Raw genomic sequence first — 26,776 nt, 5'->3', positions numbered from 1 at the left:
GTAGCTTTGTATTTTGTATGGTGTGTTCTTTGTGGGGGTTTTTTGTTTGTTTGTTTTTTTTTGCTTTGTACTGTTGTTGTGCTGTTGTATGTTTTGATTGTAATGGACTTTTTGTGTGAAATTATGTGTGAATTAGAGAGCTTTAGAGGTATTTGTAGGTGTGTTTGAATTCAAGATAGAGCCTTATTTATGTGACTCAGCGCAAATATGACGTCTCCAGCTCTTGTCGGCAGTGTATTTTTAAGATCTAGCTGTAATGTGTGACCTACTCTGTGACCCAACTCTTGCTGTTCTTTTGCACGCTCTCTTTATTGCTGCACACTTCCTGTCATGTGGGTGGAGTTTCTACGTTCATCTAACTCAACTGTCAACCACAGAGGAGAGCTGCAGTTGCATCTTCCTGATTCTGGTAAGTGTGCTTCTGTAAAGAAATAGTTTGTTTTTGTAAAGAAACAGCTTCTTGACTCTTCTCATGCTCTCCACCTTTAAGTTTTGATAATCTTACATGAGAAGCTGGTAGTCTTGTGTTTCAAATTAAGGTTGATGAAAGAAAACTTTATTTTACATAATCAGATATTATATGATGCACTATTATTTCATACTATTTTTTTTCATAGTATTAGAAGTTTCATAGTATCGTGAGTCACTGAAGTCAGGCTGCTAGAATTAAGAGTAGCTGCACCACTGATTTGTGAGAAAATGGGAATTTATAATAAGCTAAATGAGGAAGACAAACTTCCTGTTTCTCGTTGCTTGTTTCTGAGAGGAATTAACTACTAACGGACGCATTTTCATGAACTGAATTTTCCATTTACTTTATAAATCCAGAACTATGTAATTACATTATGTGAATTTCACTTTTTAAACTCAATTTCATGTCAGCTAAATGTGTTGCTATTCCATGTACAAGAGCAAATCATTTCTCCTACATCATATCATATTACTTGTCCAAATGAGCTGCTAACAAGCAAAAACATCAATGGTGGTCATTGTGTTGGCAGATCAAGAAAATTAATTATTGCCTGATATGTTAACACTCATATAGTCACCTGTTTTCATGTTAAGTGACAAACTATGATGTAGTTTATTAACGCTATGAATTTAAGTTCATCAATATAAATATGAAGTAATGAAGGACGACTTAGTTACTTCTCAGTTTGATGTATCACTTTACTTGAGGGAGTATAAAAATAGTAACTAATGTTTAAGTAGTTAGCAATGAATAAGTAGTTACTAGTTTTGTGGCGCTCAGCATCTGGAATTAATCAGGAACGACTCATGAAGAAAGTGGCCAGTGATATTTATGAACTAAATATTACCTAATTATTAATTAGTATAGTCAAGTCTGTTATTTAGTAACTCACCATTATCTACTATAAAGGCCTCAATTTGTATTTATTCAGGAACTACTTATTATCAATTAATCGATTATCAAGTCATGCGTAATTAGTTCTTCACTTGTAACGTAATAAATACTCATAATTTATATTCATAACAACTTATTGTAGTAAGTGATACTGACCTAACCATATCAACCCTAGTATCTCTTTAATCTTTGCCCCTCAGATAGTATCTCTTGACTCATGAAAAAACAGAAAGGCATCTTAATATATTTGTTTTTTGAAAACTCTCTAAAGAAGCAGTTGCTTCTTGTAAAATTACAATTTGTGCATTGAGTACAATATACAACCAGTGGTGAAGTTTTCAGGTCTTTTATTTAAGGCTCAGCTGCTGTCACCATTTTGGTCTCTCAAAACCACACCTGGTAAAAACAGAAATAAAAATGGTGTTGTAACTTTTAACTCCTCCCATACTGTATGTAAGCTCACTGGATGGTTTTAACCCTTTAACATCCATCTAAATTATAATAAATTGCCAATTTTTGATCGTTTGGACCTTGCAATGACCTGGAACATTTCATTTCAAGGATTTATTCAACTGGCATCATACCTGGATTATTTTTGACAGGGCATTCTGTTTAAAAATAACCACCCTGAAATATAGAAATGTAATCTGTTACTTCATATCTTTCATATTCATGTAACATTTCATAGCACTAGCATCCCATGGTTGGAACAGTCTGTGGTAAATATTGTTTATAAGTAATTGAATTTTGATCTTTTCTCTTGTCTTGTGCGATATTTAATGTTATTTTTATTTTTATATTTTAAGTCCATATATTTTAATCTTCTCTGCTTCTTCACTGTGTTGAAGGATAGAATTGCAATTTTTCAAGTCTGTCTTAAAACAACAGTCAGGTGCCCATATCAACATTGAAAGAGATTTTTCTCCTCCAAATGTGCTCTTAATGTAAGTCATTTTGTGCAAAAATGCTTTTAATGGGTGTATCTGAAGCGTAGTTGTAAGTGCATTATAAAGGGATCTTCTCTTGGCCAGTACAAGCAGGAGGAAGGATTACAGCAACTATTTTTGGCAAATTGAGGAACTTTGCAGAAAGTCCCTGTCCGGGAGGACTTTGTCTTAGAATGGGTAAATTACAAAAGCCTGTTGACCATGAGGGCTTGAACTATCAAATGTTTTACTGCATCATTACACTTTTTGCCTGAGACATCTGGCCCAGTGGATGTGTCCCCCTGAACAAGCACCACCATGGTATAACAGAGAGAGCTATATATGTAATCCTCTCCCTCTGGTCAGTTACCTCTCAACTGTCTGATCTGCTGAATATAAATTATATCCTATTATCGCACATCTGAAGTGGGTTTGGGACAGATTATCAACGCAGTTTGACTTGAGACCATATCTAAATACCTTATCACATTTGTGGTTAAACCCTAAACTCTGCATCAGTAATTCCTCATTTATATGGAGTCTTTGGTTATATTGTGGCATTAAGACGGTGGGTGATTTATATAATAATAATACTCTAAGGCCTTTTGTGGATCTTTGTCAAGAATATAGTTTACCTGCTAATCAATCATGGCGATAGATTCAAATTCGTAGTCTTTTTTTGTATACATTTGGAACTAATGTTGCATTTTATGATGCATTTTATGAGTAAATGTGTAAATATATTATTATTACTATTATTATCATTATTATTATTTCAGTATTATTATTATTATCTTATTATTAATCATTAAGATAGTTTTATTACAGGTGCTGACAGTCTCTAGATTTTTTCTTGTGAGTTGTACAAAGCAATGTACACAGAATACTGTCGAAAGAATATAGGTACATACAAGATAGATATATTCTGCTTTCTCATGAGCACTTTTCAGCCTGAGTCAAAAAGCGGAAATGTACTGATGACCCAACCCTGTGGTGTTGCTTTCTACCTTTTATGGTGTTGACAGTGTTGACACAGTGTGCAACACAAGCCTCCGTTTACAGGAAACCATTATTTCATATGACGAGTGCATCAAACTTAGTCAATCATTATTGGTTAACCAACTTTTTCCATGCCCTAGTACACATCTCATTCAGTCTGTAGGGTTTTTGTTTTTTTCATGAAGTCAGACAGCCGGTGTATTTGGATGAATGCTGTCACACTGTCAATGTGCACCATTTTATACAAGTTTATGATTCATAACCAACTCTTATTGGAAATTCTATTTCAGCTTGTTAGCATTTTAGTATGGCCAGACTTAAATGTGGCCACAGTTAGTAATCTTGTTGTCTACATGAATACATGTATATTTCTAATGCACACATTAAAGCTGATATTTCACTCACCTTGTTACTTCCTTGCATCGATTGACTTGCTCCTGAGTGGCCCTAGATGTGTTCACAAACAAGATCTCCTTCAGATACATAATCTATGAGAAAGCAATTAAAAATCATAATCAACCCCTCATACACCAGGGGCCTCATTTATCGAAGTATGCCTTGAAAGAGTTCGACATCTGTGTGTAAGAACTGCCAGTATGCACAAGAAAATTGGTAGATAAATTCGTGTTTGCTCTTGCAGTGGCACACACAAGGTTATGCTTTTTATTACAACATATAATATTACATTTTACATTTAAAAAATTGCTACCAGAATGATGCTACATTATGTGCTTAACATTTTGATTACAATACCCAGATAAATACATTATCAATTTTAATTGAAATGTTCTTTAAGACTCCATGGTCTTTTCTAATTAATAACTAATCAATTAATAATTTAACTGCCTGTGTTAACCACTTGAATTGGAGTGTCTTTATATTTACAATTGAGGATGTTAAATGTAGGTTTGTACACTTTTTACCAGTGATTTACCAGGTAGTCAGTAATCCAGGAGGTTATGGAGGCATCTACCTCTGAGGCTTCTCTCTCAGCAGTACAGGCTGGATTGTGTTAAAGGCACTGGAGAAATCAAAGAATATGATTCTCACAGTGCTGCCTGTTTTGCCCAGATGAGTTAGGGCTCAATGAAGCAGGTAGATCATGGCATCATCAACTCCAACCTCAGGGTGTTAGACAAATTGCAGCAGGTCCAGAGAGGTGCTCAGTTTAGGTCTGAGATGGGCCAACACCAGTCTATCCAGGACTTTCATTATGTGCGATGTCAGGGAAACCAGTCTGTAGTCATTGAGGGCAGATGAAGATATCCTAAGGTATTTAATTTATTTCCAGGCGTAAATCAAGGATTAATTATTTCTATTTTAAGGGATCCTTGTTTCATAGTTTTTCATACATGTTTTTATTTTTTGTCATCAGGAAATGGATCAGTGTTTGTTAATTCATCTGCTCCTGTTGATGGCTAGCAATGGTAAGTTTTAAAAAGTCAACATTACATTATTTATTTGCAAAACTATTAAGGTCAACTAATCAATATTTGTTATATTAATGAATCAATGAATGAAATGATTATGTGTAATGCAAAGGGGGTCAATAGTAGTAACAAAACTTTATTAATAAGGAATGCTCAAGCCAAAAGGTCATTCAGTTTCAGTTGCAGTTAGTCCAGTTAGTCCTAAACCGTTTTTTGTACCAGGCTATAAACATGTTTATTTCTGCTGTAAAATTGGGCATTTTAACATGGGGGTCTATGTGGATTGACTTGCTTTTGGAGCCAGCCTCAAGTGGCCATTTAAGGAACTGCAGTTGTTGGCACTTCCGCATTGGCTTCATTTTTCAGCCCTGGAGGTTGCTGCTTGGTTCCCATACAGATGCAAATTATTGGAAGAGTCCCTGCCACTGCAAGAGGAGCTGAACAGATGGGACAATGTTCATATCAATAATTTACCAGAAGCAATTGAGGGACCCAACGCTTTGTCCTTCCTCATCTCAACACCTCCCAAATGGTTCCCTACATGGGCAGAGGGAAAGATGGAGGTGATGAGAGCACAAAGAATTGGTCCTGAATGCACCAGTGGACCACCACGTGCCCTCATCTTAAAATTGCTCCGCTTCACAGACCGGGACCTAATCCGTAAAGCTGCTAGAGAATCTCCGCTTATACTATAACTATACAGTGAAATGGCACCATGCTTTTTCCGGAACAGTGGAGACGGCCAGGAAACAAGGCTACAAACCATTTCTACTCTACCCTGCCAAGCTTAAACTGTCCCATGAATCAGAGGTGCACATCTTTGGCACCAGTAAGGAAGCCGAAGATTTTCGTCATACACAGTAGCCTAATCAGTCGCAACCCACTGGACTACCAGTATGTTTGTGTTCATCAATGACTATTAAAGTGAACATGGATATTATGTAGTAGAACTATTGGGACCAATTCCTTTCTTAACCCCACTGTTATGTTTCTTGAATCTGAACTGTATAAGGGCTAGACAGGGTATATCATTTATTTATATTTGTTTATTTATTTACTTTTTATCATCTTAGCTGGTCTTTACGTTCCAATTATGATTCCTAATACAGTATGTTACGCACAGGGAGTCCAATGAACAATTAGACCAGTTAGGGGACAGCGATGCACACATTTTTGTTCTGCGGTTTTATTTCTTTTGGGCTAATGGCGACCTGGGTTTGGGGTGTAAGATTTCTTAAGTTCCATGATATCCTCTTTCAAAAGGAATTGTTTTTTTAACTTTTGCCCAATCTGGACTCTTATGACTAGTTGTTCTGGTATAAATATTGCGAGCTGGAATACGAACAGCTTTGACGAAATTAATATGAATCTCTGTTAAACACTCTGGAACAAGAACAACAAAAGCTGGGGATCTCAAATGTTAAGAAGAAAGAAATAGAAACTACTAGGTCAAAACTATATACTCTCCTAAGAGCTAGAGCAGAATTTAACATTACAGAGCAAAAAGGAATTATTATTTCAATGGAGCCAGTCCAAACCCTACCTCTAGCTTTGAAGTCGCAGAAATGTTCAAAATACCCTAACATAACAACCATTAGAGGCTCTCATACTAAAATATACACATGAAAACCACACATTCTATACAAAATTAAATCACATGATATGACCACATATAGCTGTGTGTCACACATGCAATGATCTATCTCTTCACATTATACAGCATCTGCCCTGATGAGGACCCTGTGAGGTCAAAAGGAGTCAGTGTTTTAAACCATTATGTTCAACTTAGTAAAAGCTTTTACTATAACTATCTCTCTGAGGAATTTTATCTTTTCTGAAAAAGGTCAAGCTAAGGGACAAATCTGGATGACAACACAAAATTTAGTTTCGATCCAATACCAAGAAGGGCCAGTAGCAGCAATATGTTTTACTATTAACAGCAGCTAATTAACTATCATGTAGGGGACAGCCATACAGTATGTCGTCATTTACTATGAAGTGAATGCATCTTTATTAGGTTACCTCTGAATAGATTTTTATTACCACTCAGTGATTTGCCAAACATTGCATTTCTTTTTACTAATCTCTGTTATTTACTATATCCCATAAATATTAAAACACAAGGCAGATTATCATGGTGAATAACAAATATTCACTGTGTGAATTTTTTAACTAATTACGTGAACTCTGCACACGTACACGCAACAGCAGCAGAGAAACAAACATTGCAGATTGTGCCCAGAGCGTGATCTAAAGTGAGACAGGTCTGGTCAAAACAGGACTTAATATTGGTTTTATAGATACCACAGGTGTTTATCTGCCCACCCCTACAAAAAACATTTCTATACAAGGTCGACATAAAGAAAATAGATTAGAATTATGTGTCCACCGCACATTATTCCAATTTATGAATATTTTTGAATACAGTGTGTGTTTTTCTGTCCAGGATTATGTCAAAAAGAGGAAGTCTGCTCAAAGTCTGTGATCAACTCCTGTAGTGACTGTATCAGATCTGGGCCATACTGTGTGTGGTGCCAACAGCTGGTAAGAAACACAGTTCATGGTCCATGGATGTTCCCATGCTGTATCTGTATAGCTGTAAATATTTATGTTTTTATGTATCTATGTGTAAATACAATGAGTAAGTCACAAGGAATCATTTTATTATCTGGATATAGAGTACATGAAGTCCACAAGTCTCAAGGTTTAACTGGGAATCCACATAGACAGCAGATGAGAAAGCATTCTATCTGTTCAATCCACACCGACTCCAACCTGTGTTTAGACGTCTCTGTCCACAGAACCAGCTGTCTGTCAGCAGCAGCTCCAGATAAGCTGAGAGGACAGAGTCAAACTCACTCAATCAATATAGATACCCTTAATAAATTCAGAACGTGTAAACAGCAGGAGATTTGTGTTATTTAAACAGATTTCTGTAGAGACTATACTACTATACGCTTTACTAAACATGCCAGAGGAGGAAAATATTTGATTTGGAGAGTCAGTCTTGATTTCCCAGAGTCAGTGTGGATCGAAACATTTAATAAAATGGAAGCAGATCTGTTTCGTGAGATGTGTGAGTGATGGATGTCAAAAATGCTTCTAAAAATGCTTTTTATGTGGATTCATCATAAGTGTTAAGGGAAATTCTAGTATTTTTCAACCTGAACCCTATTTTCCCATCATTCTGGGTGTAAGTGACTAATGGGGACAGAAATCTTTAGCATTGGTACTGTACTGAGCGAGAGCACTTAAACTGGCAACTGCGAAACAGGCTGCAATGTAATCCTTGGGGGCAACTTTTTAGATTCCTTGTATTTTCAACTAAGGTGAAAGTCAGCCTCATACATGTGAACAAACTGGCATGTGTGGACGAATATGTTTCGGTTAGCTGGCAAGCTGCCCTGGATATATCCCTATGCAGTTAACCATAATGCTGCTACAGGTGGCTAGTTCCTGTGTTTACGTTCATTGTCAGACACTTATAATAAAAATCTGACCCTATCAGTGGCAAAAACAAGCACTTTTAGTGGACATACTTTGACAAGCACAATTGCCCCCAAGGATTACATTGCAGCTCATTTTGCAGCTGCCAGCTGATTACCGGACCAATTTCAAATTTCTTGTCACCCTCAGTCACTTAGACTCAAAATGATGGGAAAATAGAGTCCAGGTTGAAAAAATACTGGAATTTCCCTTTAAGTTTGAACTCATAGCTAGCAAATGTTATTATAAGTTCTGTACTTCAGATCATCTCATGACTTAAACTTCAAGCAACCATTTTGAGACTATTCACAAGAACAATGTCAGCATTGGGCATTTGTTCAAATGCTCTAAACAGCAGGTGTACTGCCTGTCCATTGGGCTGGTTGGCTCCATGACATGGTCACATTTCCATTCGTTAAACAAATAGCAGAAACTTTATCTGAAATTAAATTTCCAGATTTCCAGATCCATCATTGTTATATAAAACCAATAGATAGCATATTGTTTGATACTCTTCCTAATAACTAAGAATATCTCTTGACAACCATAACACAGACAGCAGTCTTAACAGACTTGACCTCTGCTGGTTTACTACACTGATTTGTTTGACTGTTGCTGTAAAGAACCAAATTATGGCAATTTAGTCTTTAGAATTCAAATCTAGTTAATCTTGTTGAGCACTATGCTTAATCAAGAGTATTTACCGTTTCTATACACCACCCTGGTACTACTGTACCAGAAATTCTCCAGCACTGGTTGGGCCAATGTAGAGAGAACGAGGCCTTTATCTGGAAAAGGCTTATAATAGACACAGACCTATTCATAATTTCTCCTATTACTTGGTTAAACTGAACTCGATTTCCTCCATGTTTACTTGATGTCTTGATAAGAATACATTTCCACATTCCATCAGTACAACAACAGAATCATGTCATACTCACCACTGTGCTGCACTAACTAAATTCAAGAGATACTAATCATTAATTATTTGTATTTACTTACTTTGTTGTTTTTGGATTGCTGTTAAGCTACTGTCAATGACACAAAACACACCCTGCATAGATGGATGTAGAATTACTGCTGTGGGAAAATAAATTATACCTAATTTACTATGTGAGCTATCATACTACATTTATTACTTGAGACTTTTACTTGAGAATTTACAGTATGCTCAAACCTCATGCAAGGGAGTAATAATAGCAATGATATATGCAGATGCAGATAAGTGAACCTAGTATAAACATCAAATTCTTATCTCTTTAATGTCTTTTATTTTTGCAATCCCTTTGAACAGAATTTCACCAAAGCAGGTGAGCAGGAAGCAGCACGCTGTGACACCCGGGCTCAGTTGCTGGAGAGAGGCTGCGAGGTGGAAGAAATCATCTCCCCTGAGAACAATATAAACACTGTCAAGAATGATCCTCTGACCACGTCATTTGACAAGCAGGAGCCTGTCCAGCTGAGTCCACAGAAGATTAGGCTGAAACTGCGACCTGGTGAGTTTGATTTCCGGATTAGAGTAAAAGTGGGAGCAGCTGTGTGTTCCAAGGTTATTATCTGGATTTGGCTGGAATTGGAATTGGACTGGGTAAGGGGTAATAATTTCCAAAATCTGAGGAGTGTTGAATCAAGGGCAACTGTACTTAGTTGTAGATCATTGAAGACAAAGTTCACCTTTCATCCAAGGGGCGTCTTCATTTCTATCTGACTGGTGGAGAGATGAGGTATCAAAGACCTTGATAACGACCCCACAGAAGTTAAATACCTGGGACTCCCCATCATTCAGTTAGAACTGAAGAAGCCCCTTGGATGAGAGGAGAAACATCTTCATGTATCTACAGCCAAGTCCAGTTGCCCTTGATTCAACCTTCCTTGGATAACCATGGCCTGAATGATTGAGAATCTTCACAGACAAATTCCAAAATATTACTATATTTTCATGTCATATTATGACATGAATATGAGCATGGTTGTTTTTCTTCCTTGTTTTATTTCTTTTTTCACTTGTTTGTTTCTTCTCTGTGATTACAGGGCTTCCTTCCGCATTCAATGTGTCTTTTAAAAGAGTTCAGGGTTATCCAGTTGATCTCTACTACCTGATGGACCTGTCTTACTCCATGAAAGATGACTTGGAAAATGTCAAAGAGTTGGGACAAGATCTTTTTAAAGCTCTGAAAACCATTACTAACTATGCAAAAATAGGTAATGAGATTGCAATCTTAATCTGACAATTTGACTTGTCTAAAATACAGATTTTAGACAATATACAAATATATTATTTGGTAATACTGTAGAGTGCAGCCATAACTTATGGTGGAGTTATTTTGTACATACCATGTATCAATAAATACCTACTGGTTACCATTATTGAGACATACTGTAAGTAGGTACAAGGAAAGAAGACAAGAAATTTGTGTTTAAGAGAAACTTAAAATAGATTACAGCAAAAGCATTAAAAAAAACCCCAACTAATCAGTGTAATAGTTATAGGGTATGTTTGTAGTGTTACTCAGTAACAAGAGAGGAAAAGTGGAGAAAGTCTCTGTATTGAAATTAGTTATGGTATTGATATACTTACATTGTAATACATTTTAAATTATAGGTTACTGTAATTATATATGTATATGTTACAACAGGTATATCCAAAAGCATTTATTTAACAAACAGGTAAAAGAACAAAACACAATACTAGTCAAGCTAAGTGTACCTATATACAAGTGTGAGTGTGTGTGTGGGGAGGACAATGGCAAGATGGCTGCAGTCACCTGGTGACTGAGCACATGGCATGCCGACAATTTGGCTGACAAAGGGAACTACAGAGATAAAAGGCCAGACCATGTGGTGTCTTGAACCACATGTCCTGCCTGAACCAAAGTTTGCAAAACTGGGTTTTAAACCTCTTAACTGTGTGGTTCTCTATTCAAGACCAATTGATGTAGGATCAAGGTGCCAGGTTAGGAAGAGGTTAGTTGCATGCAAGGCCTAGTTACTGGGTGTAACATGTGTTAAGAATGCTAACATTAACTTAGTGTGGCTATGTAATAACCTGACTATGAACAACAGGGACATCACAACAATAGTTCAATGAATAGCCTTAACCAAATCAATACATGTACAGTACATCGATTAAGTTAAACATTCTTGCTTAGCTGTGCTATGCTTCACTATATGTTGCTAGGCTGTGCCCAGTTGTTACCAGTCCATGAGGAAAGAGATGCTTTGTGGTGTTCTGCTTCTTAGCTGGTGAATCCGTGGAAGAGACAGGCTGAGAAGAGTTTGGCTCCAAAGCTGAAAGAATGCAGGATTTGCTGTGTAGGTCTGGTGCTCCCATTGTACAGTTCAGAGGGCCCAGGTCCAGTCCTTTGTATAGAGTTAGTGGCAAGCTAACTCTGTTTCGTGGCTCCTGTACTTGTTAAACCAGCCAGCAGACTTGTGTGATAGCTGCTGGCACTGGAAAACTTAGTTTCTGAGTCTTAGGCAGGCTCTCGCGTCTTCTGCTGTAAAGAAAGAGTTCTATGTGTGTCTGCTGTGAGTAGGCCACACAAGAGAGCAGAGAGCTGCTGGGGAGAAAAAAGAGCTGAGAGCTGCTCCTTCAGCAGTTGGAGGTGAAAAAAGCAAGGAGCTGCTCCAGCCACAGCTGGAGGAGAAAAGAGGAAGATAAGAGGGGGATCTCTTGTTTTGATAACCTGGATCCATGGGTGGAGTTTCTTGAGGACTCCTGCTGTTTCTAGTCTTGAAACATGTGGTCAGCTAGTGAGACCCAACAAGGTTATATTCTATAACAGTATTGCCCATTATTACAGTATGTTATTCCTTTGTACACCTCTGAAATGTCTGGTAAACCTTTCAAGTGGTGTTACCTTAAAAATAGAAAAACAAGACCAAGGAACTAATTGCTGTTTCTTTAACTACAGGGTTTGGTGCGTTTGTTGATAAGACAGTCCTTCCTTACACTAACACCAACAAGGAGAAACTGCAGAAACCATGTGATGAGAATGACCAGCAGTGTCAGGCTGCCTTTGGCTACAGACATGTGCTTAGTATGACATCAAGTCAGGAAGAGTTCAAGAATAAAGTGAGAGAGCAATTCATTTCTGGGAATTTGGACTCTCCTGAAGGGAGTCTTGATGCCATGATGCAGGCTGCTGTATGTGGGGTAAGGACTCAACCAAACACATAACTATAAACTGTAAGTAACACAAAGAAGTAGCAGTACTGCTAACTACTAACATTCATTCAAACTCACAGGCTACATCTTTAACAGGCTGTATAAGTTTAAAGGGCATAACTCAACAATTTTTGGACAATAAAGTTAAAATTAGATTGGCATTGCCACACCATTTACTGTGCCTCTCCTCCCACTGGATGTACAGCGAATCATCAAGATAACAAACCAGTGCAGTTGGGGAAACGACCTTAGTGCACCCTCAGAAAACAAAAACAAAAACAAAAAAACCCCAAAAACAAAAAACAAACAACAAAAAAACAAACAAAAAAAAACAGTTTGCCGGTGCCACAATGCATTCTGCACTAAAATGGGGCCTATAAAGTTTAGCATGACCTGCTATCAGTCAACAGAATTTTCTCTTCCTCCATAGGTGCTCCATGATGCAGAATGACAATTGCCAAAACTGTCCAGTCAATAAGACTTTATGTCAACAACTCTTGGTTCATTTGTCATAATATAATATATAATACAATACAATAAAGTACAATACAACACAACACAACATAATATAATAATAAGTGTGAACACGAACAGGGCCAGAGCTAAAAGGCGACATTTTTTTCCTTGGTCTTTACAAACTGAGCTTAACTACAGGTTTAAAAGCACCCTATTGTCTCAATTTGTGAAGGCCCTCTGTAGCCTTGGCTGGCAAATTATTGTACGGTGTCCTGATTGGCTGGAAAACAAACATACTATATGGACAGTAGTCAAGCATATAGACTCCATTGGATGGTTTAGCCTGTGTTAAAGAAACAAAGGACATAACATTAAAACTAAAAATTGACAAAATAAATGAATCAATTTATGCAAAAAAAAAAAAAGAATTAGGAGCCCATTCTGACCAAAGGATGTCGCTGTCAAATATTCACTATCAACATATTTCACTTCACAAAACAATATCTGCTCTTGGCTGCTAAGTATTTTTTATGATTCTGTTTATGCAACGCAAAGCTTGAATAAGGTATGGGTAAAATGGTGGCCTTGGTTGAATTATTGAAATGGTCAACGCTGACATGAAATACAACAAGGGCCTATTATATTCTACTGTAATCTATATTTTTATTCAAACCAATGCACAATCTTTCCCTAACCTTAACCAAAACTGCATCTGGCACAGAACGTGAACACTGGTCTCCGGCTTTTGTACTCCCAACCATTCACCATGACTTCCTCTCTACAGCAAAAGAATTACAACACACTCCTGACAGCAATTATGTATACTTCAACTAAGCAATTTAGTGGGATATAAAGGTTGACAAGCATGATCACAGTTTTTTTAAACCAGTAAATTAAAAGTTACTTTCAACTGAGCATTTAGGCTTTCTTGCCAAAATGGTCCCTAACACATATTGTTGCTTAGGAAAAAATAGGTTGGAGGAACAGCAGCACTCGGCTGATTGTGCTGACCACTGATGCTGGGTTCCACATGGCCGGAGATGGAAAATTAGCCGGTATACTGGAGCCAAATGATGAAGACTGCCACATGAAAGACAACCTTTATGCCAAGAGCAGTGAGATGGTATGTGTGGGATCACATAAGGGAATGCATTGTTATCGTAACTGATAGGAATGATGGGCAAAACTATGAAAATAGACCCAAGTTGGAACCACCGTCATCACTGACTTATTGTCACAACACTGATTCCAAAAACAGTTTTCTTGCAAATCCACAGCCGGGGAGTTTTTTTTTTTTTTTTTCAGGGGTCAATATATCAAATGGTCATTTAAGAGGCGTAACATGGACATCATAACATCAGATTTACAAACTTTCACTGATTTCACTAATTATTGTGTGCAGGATTACCCATCTGTTGGACAACTAGCTATGCAGTTGGAGAAAAACAATATTCAGCCAATATTTGCAGTGACACAAAATGTGGAGACAGTGTACAAGGTAAATACCATGTTCTTAATAGTTTTTGTACCTATTTTTATATATAGAGTACACACTGTAATCTTGTGAAATGATTTTTGAATCTTGTGTTTTATCCCAGCAACTCTCTAAAATGATTCCAAAATCTGAGGTGGGAGTTCTGTCATCAGATTCTAAAAATGTTGTTGACTTGATTAAAAGCGCCTACAATGTAAGTTGTCAGTCGCCATTGAAAGATGTGGCTACCTCTCTCCTTTTATGTATTTGTAAAACTGTCATTTGAGACCAATACATTTTTTGCTATTTCTGTCTCTATCATATCTCACAACCCTCTCAAATGTGTAATCCATGACAGAGATTGTCCTCCAAAGTAACTGTGACCCATGACAATGTCCCTGACAATGTAAGAGTTGTCTACACCCCAATATGTACTGATCCAGGACCATCACAGCACAGCGAGGGGATATGTGACAAAGTCCCTGAAAACAAAATGGTCAGTCCTTTTTTTCTGTTTTTTAAATATATCATGGTGATGTTTATATATCAAGTGCACACAGTTCTTGTTATATCAATTTCAGGCTTGAACATTGTATTGGGTGCTCCTCATGTCTGTGTCCATATTGCACTTCTCATTAAAAAAGACATCCATCCACTTCCCCCTGCTTATCTTGGTCCAAGTCATGGACTCACCTCACTTACTCACTTAGTAAGGTAGCCCAGACATCCGTCTCCCTAGACACTTTCCCCACGTCAGGTGGGATATGTAATCACTTTGTGTCTCCTCCCAGTTGGACATGCTCAAAGTATTTCTAAAGTGAGGTGGCATGGAGGCAACATATTCAAATGCCCGAACAACCTCAACTGGCTCCTTTCAGTATAATTTATCTTTAAAGATGAGCCTAGCCATGCTGTGAAGGACACTTATTTCAGCCACTCATTCTTTTGGTCATTACCCAAAGCTCATGATCATGAGTCAGGGTTGAAAAATAGATGAACCAGTAAATCAAGAACTTAGCCTTCAGGCTCAGCTCCCTCTTTTCTACAACCGTCTAGTACAATTCAGGCTTTAATGCTGATGTGGTATCAATCCGCCTATCAATTTTGTATTCCATCTTACCCTTATTTGTTAACAAAACCCCAAGATACTTGAATTCCTGAGGTAGTAACTCACTCCCAACTCAAAAGGAGCAATCTGGCCACCATCCATTCTGGAGGAATACCATGACCTCAGACTTGGAGACGCTGACTCAGTCTTATCCAATCTACTTTGCACCCAACTGCAAACCATCAGTGCAATGCCATGCGTGTTAGAGGTCACAGTCAAATGAATCCAGCAGAATCACATCATATGCAAAAAGCAGAAATGCACCCTTCTGTGAGATCAACTTTCATTGAGGATATGCTTAACGTCCTCCAAATGGCGAGTAATTATCCCAGCACCTTAGTGATAAAACTTTAGTATTGTAGAGTCACTATTGCACTAAGCTAATGTCAGCAGCTCCACATGCACAGCAAGGTGTTAATCCCAGGTCCTTGAGATTTGTGGCGAGCCTGGAGGGAACTATGGTGTTGAATGCTGAACTGTAGTCAATGAGCAGTAATCTCTAATAGCTCCCTTTCTTGTCTAGGTGAGATAGGGTGGTGTGGAGGATCTATGCTGTGGCTGCCATATTGGTCCAGTCTGTTCAGCCCTCTGAATGTATATTGTGGGAAGAGGTCTATACGCTCTCATAGCTATATAATTCACAGAATTGTCAATCGATGTGTAATACAGAATACTTAATACTTAATCAGAGGTGATGGTTTTCATACCAAAACACTTCTATAATAATTCTAACAGTAGGCTAATATTACTACAACAAATTAAAGTTAAGCATATGTTTTGTAATTATTTTAGAAGTATATTCTGTTTTCATATTGTGTTGGTATATGGCTACCATGATTTATAGAATTTATAGAATAGAGACTCAATGCTAAAGATTGGGGACAGGGAAAATCAGGAGGGCCAACCACAAAGAGCCAACCACAAAGACAGTTGGTTCCATTACATACAGTATTTTTCTAAAATAGGCAACAACTTGTTAAATCAAGTTTTTAAGTAACATTATAGGCACCAAAGCAAACAAACTGAAAAGAATTACACCACATAGAGGGGATGTCAAAGTCTGGCACACTGCAGACACACACATGCACAAAGACAGCTAGCAGACAAACGCAGCAGCATTAACATTAAACCATACACTACATACGTAGAGATAAAACGGCAGCAGAACACAAGCCATAAAAATCTAAATCAATGAGCCTACTGGACACAATAACAGCCTGGCGCTACTGCCAAATAACCACACAGTCACACAGCAGCAGCTGATTTAAACACACCTACTGGGGTGTTTAATTTAAATAGTTTATAGTTATTATCATTATTACATTTCCATTATCCCAAGTATTTACTTTGCTCTTGTTAAAATCACCAAAAGTAACAGAAACAGACATGGTTCTTAGACATCTATTATCAGTGCAATATCTAAGACCCATTTACCACCAAAATACCAACAACTCGCTTTGCGCTGCTTCATTTGAATGAACTTCCCACCTGTTTGTGCCTCTCCTCCCACCTGTACACCGTCTACTCTGCCCTAGGCATCTAAATACCACATAGAAAGGCAAAGTGAGTTTCAAGGTCAGGAAACTGCCAGAGTGCTGCTTGTGCTGGTGATTGCGTCTCCTATTCTTGCAAGGGTAAAAAGCTGGTCCACTGTTCCGTGGCAAGGACAGAATCTGCTTTGCACATCCTGAATCTGAGGTTACGCAATCAGTAGAGCTCACTATACTCTGCAAAGGGTGGCAAGGCAGCAGGGATTGATTTGATTCGTCCTTAGAAGCAAAAGTCTCTGAACACTGTAGGATTGTTTTGGTTGACTTGCCTCCTCAATGTTGCGTAGAGGTTGAGTACCAAAAAAAAAGGAATCAAAAGGTGCACTGCAAATTTTGGTATATCACATTGCTTAGCCTCCCAAGGAAAGTTAAAGCCATGGTGCTGGAAAACAGGATCCAAGCCACTGTTGCACCTCAGATTCAGGAAGAGTTGGAAAGGATAGGTTTGAGGCATGCATGTTACCACAAGCGGGGATCAAGAATGTGAAACTCTCATTTTGACCCAACTTCTTAGTTTATTATATGTTTAAAGTGTTCTATGGAATGTATTTCTCTTCTGTATGACATCCCAAACCTAATTGCACTTTCCAGATTTCCTTTGAAGTCACTGTGACAGCATTCGAATGTATGGAGGACAAGTCTTTCACTATCAGACCACTGGGCATTAAAGACACATTGACAGTGACCTTGTCTACAAACTGTGAGTGTGAATGTAAAACTCACAATGACAAACGTGAGTCGCAACACTGCAAAAGCGAGGGAAGTATCAAGTGTGGTATTTGCAGGTAAGTGTTACACATCCTACATCATGACTGTGACAGTGAGTTGGCATGCACTGGAACCAAATAGTTTTTTTCACCTACACTTAAAAGAATAGTTTTATATTTTGAGAAATATGCTAATTTGCTTTCTTGGATTCTGTGTCTAGTTTGATTAAACTGTAAGCAGCAACTGGTGACATTAAGGAGAGTTGTGTGGATTAATTAAAAAATGGAAAATCTGTTAAGGTGACAGAAGAGAAAATTGTTTTTGGCTTTCAGAAATGATTGAAGAAATGTTCTATTAAAAATGCATCATAGAGGGAGGGATGCTGGTAAAACAGGCTAGCTCTTTACAGTTTTATTGTTACAGTTTATAGGGTTTTTTGCTAGTTTTTAAGATTTTTACATACTCTCGAATTTCTTCTTATTCAGCTGCAAAGAGGGCTTTGTCGGACAGTTCTGCGAGTGCTCCATTAATGAGAGAGAGGAGCGCGCCAGGCGATCATCCTGTCAGAGGCAAAATGGCACTGAGTGTGAGGGTCGAGGAGACTGTGTGTGTGGCAGGTGTAAGTGCCACACCACAGAGAGTGGAAAGAGTTACCATGGTGACTACTGTGAATGCGACGATGAACACTGTGAGAAGTTCCAGAATAAACTATGTGGAGGTACAGTTTCAGTCATTTTAAATAATTTGCATTGTTTGATTAAAGAGTGGATCTGCATGTTTAATCTGCAAATGTTACAGCAAAGTAACTGATGTTCTTCATTATGGTTTACTGATACAAGTATTTCTCACCAAAACACATGTGGCCTCACGCAAGAACCACTCATACGAACAAATTCATTCTTAAGAGAAAATCTGTGGCATTCATCACCTTTTTCGTACTTAGGTACCTGTTGTATGAGTCATGACCAGAGAGTCTCTGCCTTTCTTTACAAAGGGAGAAACACTTATTTAACTTCAGATTAACGTCTTTATACTAATGAATTATAATTTGGAGGATTTGTTGGAAAAATGAGTTAATATGAGCCATTGGCTTTATTATTGTGTGTTAGTGAAAGTCTTTCAAGTCGTTCTTCGAGTTGCTTCATTTTTTCTTCACTGTCAACATTTTCCACCAGCATTAGAAACTTGGAGAAAACAGCAAGACAGACTGACCAAGCACAGCACAGTTCTTTCAGTCTCCATAGTGCATGTCAGCCAAGACCTTTAATTATGAATCTTCATTTTCAAAGCTATCTGCCAATGTTGCAGTTTGTTCAGAGTCTACTGCTGACTAGATATACTGTTCCCACTGTTCATATGTTTAATTCCACCTTGCAGATGCTTGGCATTAATTTCTGACGTTTCTCATAATCATCCTTCAAAGGGAATGTGGGATATGCAGGTGGTACCATACACATGTAAAATTGTAGTTAAAATCATTCTAACTCTCCTTTCCATTGCTCACAACTTGTAGGAAACGGTAAATGCAACTGTGGTAAATGTGAATGCGACCCAGGCTTTGAGGGTTCAGCCTGTCAGTGTAAGGTGTCTACGGAGGGCTGTCTTACCCTTAACAACACTGTGTGCTATGGCCGAGGGAGCTGCAAGTGTAACCGCTGTGAGTGTAACGAGGGATACCAGCGTCCACGATGTCAGACATGCCTGGGCTGCCCTGACCCTTGCCAGACCAAAATGTAAGTAGTCCAAATGTAACCCAAAGTTCAGAATGTGATCATAAACAAATAAAAAATTAGCAATTTAAGGAGCTCCATCACTGTTTATGCTGAGATCAAAAGACTTGACACTTGACACTTTTATTAATCTTGTTTTCAGGAACTGCATTGAATGCCTTGGCTTCAACTCAGGTCCCTTCAAAAAAAACTGCAGTGTGGCTTGCAGCAAGAACATTTATCATCGGATGGTAGACAAGTTTACCATGTCAAGCAAGCAGTGCCAGCAGAAGGACACGGAAGGTTGCTGGATTAAATTTAAACTGGACCAGTTGGTTGGGGAGGATAACTACGAGGCTGAAATTCTGAATCAGAGAGGTAAGCTGCAAATTAAATACAGTAAGTTCTTCAGAGATGACAAATTCTTAAATTTAAGAACAATTTCACCGTTTCAGTGCAGTTTTCTGTGGTTCCACAATTTGTAAACATAAACAAGTCATGCTAGCAGCTCTGTGAGGCTGTCCTTCAGCATAGCGGTGCACTGAGCTAAATGCTAATATCAGCATGCTAATATGCTAACAATGATGATGGTAACATGCTGATATTAAGCAGGTATAATGTTTACCATATTCACCATCTTAAGCTCTCAACATGGTCTGCGCAGCGACCTGCATGTTTTCAACTTGCTTTTTGTTTTCCTCAATTTCATAAACACATCACATTGAAAATTTTGACCTGACAATGGCACTAGATGAAAAGAGTAACCAATGGTGTTATAATTCATCCTGAAGGGAAGCTGAATGTCTGCATCAAAGTTACTACAAGGAATTTTCATTTTGTGTTGATTTTAGTGGCCTCTTTGGACAAAAGCGGTAGTGTTTACCCATAACGAAGATCGCATTTTCCATGAGCACCACCACCTCGTGTCATAAAGATCTTGGCTAGCGAGTGCATTTGTTTTGGAAGCGAGTGAAAGAAAGACGCTACTTATTTTTAATACTGTTTTTCTTTTGTAAACACAGCTGTTTGCAGGATGCATAGCAATGAGGCAATCTATCAATTTGTGGCTATGTAAGATTAATAATTGTAATATGACGATGGTGAAACAAAGTAAACTTTGTTTTTGTACTGTTCATACACCTAGGTTACAAGGTGTAAGGCATTCACAGCAAATCTGCTTTAGAATGTAACCACTGTGAAACAATGAGAAAATAACGTTTTATTTCTCAGATTTACTCCTTTGTTCTTGCTACACCGTTGCTCCCTCTCTTCATTCACTCTCTAGCTTGCTCGACCACTGTTGCTGTCTCTCTTGTGCTATCAGCTCGCTCGCACACTCTTTCTTTTTCTCTTGTCTTTTTTAAAATGATTCGGGAAGCTGACAACAAGTCTAACTTCACTTTCAACCAAGTGGGTAGCTCTCGGTCTGAAAAGTGAAGCCAATGCGGAAGTGCCTTAAACCTGCATTCTTTCTAATGGCCATCAGGGGGCGACTCCACTGGCTGCAAAAATAAGTCTGATTGTATGGAAGTCTATGAGAAAATGACCCTACTTCTCACTTGATTGATGATCCCAGTAAACACTTTCCTAATGAATTTATGGTCCCAATCGCTAGTATCAGGTCTTCTTCAATACATCATGATGTTCATTTTGTAAATTGTGGCCCCATTTAGAGTGAAATAGATGATAAAGCAGCGTATGCTTTAGGGTGTGGCTACGTTGTAATTGACAAGTCGCTACCAACGTTGATTACGTAACATAACCATGTCGTAACCAGATTCACAGAGTATAGGCTTATCCGCTGCTATTTCACAGTGTGTTTTCAGTTCATGAAAATTAATTGTAACATTCAATTAATTGCAACAAGAAGAGAACTCTCTTTATACATCCATGCACTCAAGGCTTCAAAACAGCAGTTCACAACCCAATGAGTGACGTCACAGTGACTACGTTCATATTTTTTTACAGTCTATGCTTTCAACATTATCAATCAAAGAGAATATCCTCCCCTTGTCCTAGTACTTGTACTCACTCATGCTACAATGCTACAATGCTACATGTAATGTAAAATAGGCTCTTCCGGTCTGTGTGCCATAAATTGCTTTGTCTGATTTCATGGGGAATCTGACCCATGGCAGGCATTTAAAATGACCGTATAGAAACAGCCAATCTTCTTGCTGATGGTCTTGTTTGCTTATGTAGGTCATATAGAGGCATCAGAGGCATCATGAGACTGTTTCATAACCAGTTGAAAGTTGTGGAGGCATTTTGAATGTAAACCTCATAGTGGTGCCCGAGAAAAGGTCAGGGAATCACCATAGCAATTAGGATTCATGCCATGTCACTAGCGTGGCTAAAAAAGTCAGCAGACATCCACCTAGTTATATTTCATTTTTTTCTCTAGTTTGTCTTTTTGGATGTGTATACCTTCTGTACTTTATTCCTCTACCCCCAGACTGTCCGGAACCACCCAGTGTTACAGCTATCATCGGAGGCTCCATCGCGGGTGTGGCTCTCATTGGCATCCTTCTGCTCCTGATTATCAAGTTCTTAATCTACATGAAGGACATGAAAGAGTTCAAGAAATTTGAAAATGAAAAGAAGAAATCCAAGTGGGCAGAGGTGAGACAACTTATTTTGATGTCATTTTTTTTTATTATCACAGCTAACAAAAATAAAAACTAGAAATAATTACATTTTAAGATTTTTTTTTCTTTTATAGTGTTATTGTTTTTGTTATAATCTATTGTTTGTTGTTAAGCACCTCCTTTCATGTTTGAATGACAAGCTACTTGATCAACTCTCTAGAAAAACACGATTCTGCAGTACAGCAGTTTAGGTTGAAGGCCAGTGTTAAGTGCTATTCAGTGCATGTGTCTGTCTATATGTATGCATGTATGTTTGTCCTTTGCATATCTCAAACACCATTCATCCTATGTACTTCATACCTAATGGATGTATTGCTGGGGACCTAAGGAAGTGCAGTGTTGAGTGTGAAGTTCTTTGGATGAGCAGTTCTTGAGAAATATATAAAAAATACATGGTAAACAATGTTAATATGCTCCCTCCTCTGCCCGTGGAGTCAATGAGTGGAAATACGGACATTACAGACAAAGCACAAATCTTTTGAGTAAACATACCCACTCAAATGAGAAAAGAACATTCATTTACTATTGGAGTACTTAGCCTATTATTTATAGCATCTGTATATAATAGAATGTTAGCTTCTTTCAAGTTATTGGTATATATACTGATTCACACCTCACATCAACTGTACTAATTTTTCTATGCACTGAAGCAGTGGTGGAGGCCAAGCAACAGGCATGTTTTGAACGGGCACTGCTCTAATAACTATAATTATACGGTGCTATTAGCAGATTATAACTCGTTATAAGTATGTTTTTAGGCATCATAGACATGGGCTTCATAGAAAGTGTTACTTTTATGCATTTGCATCAGGTTTAAATTAGAGAAAGGCCTTTATTTCAAAATGTCCTTGTATTTTTAGTAAGAAGCTTCCCTTTTCCTGAAATGTTCATCTTTTAACTTGCTGTTGATGCAAAGTCAAGACTTCCTCTTTCATTTTTACTTGGGGCATTTTTCAGCTGTTTTTGGGGTAGTTGTGCCAAGCCATGCTGTGAGCACTGGAGTCAAGCTGGCACACTGCCAGTGTTTTTCCATTACACAGGGTAAAAGAAGTTGTTTAGCTGCTGGAGGTGTGCTGTTTGCAGAAAATGCAGTTAGAGCCTCTTATCTGCAGCTCTTCATCAAACATCTCACTGTGGCTATTTTTGCTTGTACTGTTCCTCCTAGAATTATCTCTAATGATCCGCTGAACAAATAGCTCCAAATATCTCCAGATCATGTTGTGTCAAGCTATTATAATATATAATATGAATATTAATATGAAGCAGCAAAAGAAGGAACTGTTGAGTTTTCATCAGCAGTAACTTAACACAACTATCATGGCTCTCAATTTTATCAATCAATCAATTTTTATTTATATAGCGCCAAATCTTTTCACATAGAGCAGGTGTAGACCGTTCTCTTTAATATACAGAGACCCAACAATTCCCCCATGAGCAAGCACTTGGTGACAACGGCAAGAAAAAAAAACTCCTCTTTAACAGGTAGAAACCTCAAGCAGAAACCGGCTTTTGGTGGGCGGCCATCTGCTTTGACCGGTTGGGTTGAGAGAGAGAAAGAAGGGGGCGGGGGGCACAAAAACCTCCGGGGAAGAAGCCAAGTTAGTAACATGAATTGATGGTTCATGAATGCATACAGATGGAGAGGAGGGGTAGGAGAGAGGAGCTCAGTGCATCATGGGAAGTCCCCAGGCAGTCTAGACCTATAGCAGCATAACTAAGGGCTGATCCAAGTTTTAAGCCTACTCTTAGACGTAGAGAGGGTGTCTGCCCCCCGGACCGAATCTGGAATATGGTTCCACAGGAGAGGAGCCTGATAGCTGAGGGCTCTGCCTCACATTCTACTTCTGAAGACTGTAGGAACCACCAGTAAGCCTGCATTCTGGGAGCGCAGTGTTCTAGTGGTTTAATATGGTACTATGAGCTCTTCAAGATATGATGGTGCCTGACCATTAAGGGCCTTGTAAATTAGGAGAGGGATTTTAAATTCTATTCTAGATTTTACAAGAAGCCAATGCAGCAAAGCTAAAATGGGGGAAATATGATCTCTTTTTCTAGTTTTTGTTAGTACATGACCAGCTGGAGAGTCTTTGGAGACTTGTCAGGGCAGCCTGATTAATAAGGAATTGCAATAATCCAGCCTAGACGTAACAAATGCGTGGACTAGTTTTAGTTTTTCTGCATCTTTTTGGGACAGGATGTGCCTGATTTTTGCAATATTATGTGAGTGAAAAAAGGCAGTCCTTGAAATTTGATTTATGTGGGAGTTACAGGACATATCCTGATCAAAGATAACTCCCAGATTCCTTACGGTGGTGCTGGAGGCCGGGGTAATGCCATCCAGAGTACCTATATCATTAGATAATGTGTTTCTAAGGTGTTAAATGCCAAGCACAATAACTTCAGTTTTATCTGAGTTTAGTAGTAGAAAATTGCAGGTCATCCAGGTCTTTATGTCCTTAAGGCATGCTTGGACTTTGTTTAACTGATTGGTTTCATCAGGCTTCATTGATAAATATAATTGGGTATCATCTGCGTAACAATGAAAATTTATGGAGTGTTTCCTAATAATATCACCTAAAGGAAGCATATACAAGGTGAATAGTATTGGTCCAAGTACAGAACCTTGTGGAACTCCGTGTCTAACTTTTGCCTTAATGGCATGCCCTGCTGTGAGGCTGTAGTGGAGATACATTCCATTTTGGGTTGGCTTGGCTGGGTGCAGCTAAAGCAGACCAACCTGGGCTAGTGGAAAAACCCTATTGGATACTTGTCTTGATAAATTCAGTATATAGTACATTTCCAGACACTAATTCCATAAGTAGGCTACAACAGAGTCATGTCATACTCACCATGTCATACATCACCACCGCTGATTTTTAGTTCTACTTTGCGATTTTTGCTCAGTTTGTAATTGCTCTATATGAAACTCAACACTCAACCTTCACAGACTTTAAAGCTTTGCATAATGGGTCTGTCCAAATACTCACATTTGAGGTATTTGCAACTAGTCAAAACAGAGCAATACAGTAGTACTGATAAAATTAGTGCTATGGAAATATACATTATTTTCAAGTTGCCATATGGTCATTATGGAACAGATAATAGCTATTCTTTGAGATTTCCATTTTAAATACTAGTTTGTATCAGATAATTTACAGTGCTCTTTCTAGATTGTGGATATGACCACATGCACAGCGCTTGAGGGGTCTGTCTACAAGGACCCAGTGTCCTTTTACAATTTGCTTTTTCCACATTATGTGAAATCTTTAACTTCAGTGACTTAAAGACATGATTTCAAAAATCATCAGAAATGGAAACACAGTAATCATCAGGCTTTCTCTGTTAACAGGCTGACAACCCACTGTTCCAGAATGCCACCACCACCGTGACCAACCCAACCTTCACTGGAGAATGAGTATTTACCCTGCAGCAAAGTATTCATACAGCAAACACAGCTGTGGAAAGAGTTCAGTGCAAACCTGTGTATCTGAATTATGTAATGCTTATTTGTAATGCTTATATATTATTGTAATGCTTATATATTATTGGCAAATGTTACTGCTTTCCATTTTCATGTTCACAGATTTATTTACTGGCATTAATGCTGACTTGTCTACCAAGGCCTTTCCTACTGATGAATTACTATCCAAAGATGCATTGTATTACCCTGCTTATTTCCAAATGATGCACATTTTTCCTCATTGCTTGTAATAATGACATAACGTTATAGTAAGCTATTTTAAGAAGTTAAATGAGATTGAAATATAGTGTGGCTTATAATATACACAATATATACAGTGGGAGAATTTAGAATGGTGCAGAATATAATAATAGCATACACTGAATGTATCATGTAAGTTGCTTTTCTGTTGATATGGCACATTCTTTTACTGATTTCCATAATGATTCCTTCTAAAATGTGTTTAAAATGCTATTTGAATTGGAAGTAAAACCAATGAATAAAGATCAAAGTTAAACATTTCCACAATTTAATCTTATTTTATTTAAGTGACATATATAAGATTGTTTCAAAGATTTTTGGCCATTAGGGAGTAGAAAAGGCTGTGAACATTTAACTCTTTTGGTCATAAAGTTTAAAGTTTAGTTTTCGGCCAATAGACACCAATGAATCCAATATTAGCTCTTTAGCTCTGGTTTGGTCTCCACCAACTCCTGAGAAAAATGTCTGGTACCAGCGACCCGAAGCAAGGAGGAAGATTATGATGAGACCTTGATGATTCTGCATGACTGAAGAATAATATGGACATACCCAAACATTTTATGGTGGTTAGACTCTGGGCCAATTTCATTCACTTTGTCTGGGACTGTCTATTAGCAAGCAAAACAGTAATATCAACTGAGCTTCATTCTTGACCTTAGAAAGAGCAGTTGACAAAACCATTTTGCCTCAAGATCCATTTAATTGTTTTTCTGGAGCTATCTTTTTCTATCTTTCTCTGAAGTTATCTTCATCAGCAGACTGAGTATATTCACTGAGTTTTTTAAGAATATTAAAGTCCTTGCACACAGGTAAAACACAGTTTTCTGTTACAGGGGTCTGTACAAGATAAGAGGATAAAGGACCCAAATGCAGAGACTGAGGCAGGACAGGTTGATTAAAGCATTTTACTAACTCAGTGTTGAAATTAACAGGGTTACAGTCAGGCAGTCCAAACAAGCCAACAAATCCAGAGGGGCAAGGCAGACAGATAGGTCAGCCTGATAGTAGCTATCAGGCAGGAAATCAA

At 38.1% G+C, this 26,776-nt stretch overlaps 1 protein-coding gene across 1 annotated transcript; it reads left to right on the top strand.

Moving 5' to 3' along the window:
• The first annotated feature begins 357 nt into the window (after window positions 1-357).
• Window positions 358-26,009, top strand: itgb2 (integrin, beta 2). The gene is made up of 16 exons (XM_042426649.1): window positions 358-409; window positions 4,667-4,718; window positions 7,168-7,265; window positions 9,502-9,703; window positions 10,239-10,409; window positions 12,122-12,363; window positions 13,796-13,954; window positions 14,234-14,329; window positions 14,430-14,519; window positions 14,664-14,801; window positions 17,555-17,748; window positions 18,157-18,389; window positions 19,185-19,404; window positions 19,544-19,758; window positions 21,836-22,002; window positions 25,378-26,009. Exons 2-16 carry the CDS (start codon window positions 4,670-4,672, stop codon window positions 25,441-25,443), a joined length of 2,340 nt encoding a protein of 779 aa, XP_042282583.1. The 5' UTR covers window positions 358-409; window positions 4,667-4,669; the 3' UTR covers window positions 25,444-26,009.
• Window positions 26,010-26,776: the final 767 nt, after the last annotated feature.

Source organism: Thunnus maccoyii, chromosome 11, assembly GCF_910596095.1.
Source record: "Thunnus maccoyii chromosome 11, fThuMac1.1, whole genome shotgun sequence".
NCBI classification, from domain to species: Eukaryota; Metazoa; Chordata; class Actinopteri; order Scombriformes; family Scombridae; genus Thunnus; species Thunnus maccoyii.
The sequence above is the reverse complement of the archived record's forward strand: the minus strand, read 5'-3'. Positions and strand labels throughout refer to the sequence as shown.

Coding starts and splice junctions, on each gene's coding strand:
- itgb2 (XM_042426649.1), top strand. CDS start 4,670: ATGGATCAGTGTTTGTTAATTCATCTGCTCCTGTTGATGGCTAGCAAT. Junction 18,390..19,184: donor CCAGAATAAACTATGTGGAG/GTACAGTTTCAG, acceptor CACAACTTGTAG/GAAACGGTAAATGCAACTGT. Junction 22,003..25,377: donor AGAAATCCAAGTGGGCAGAG/GTGAGACAACTT, acceptor CTCTGTTAACAG/GCTGACAACCCACTGTTCCA.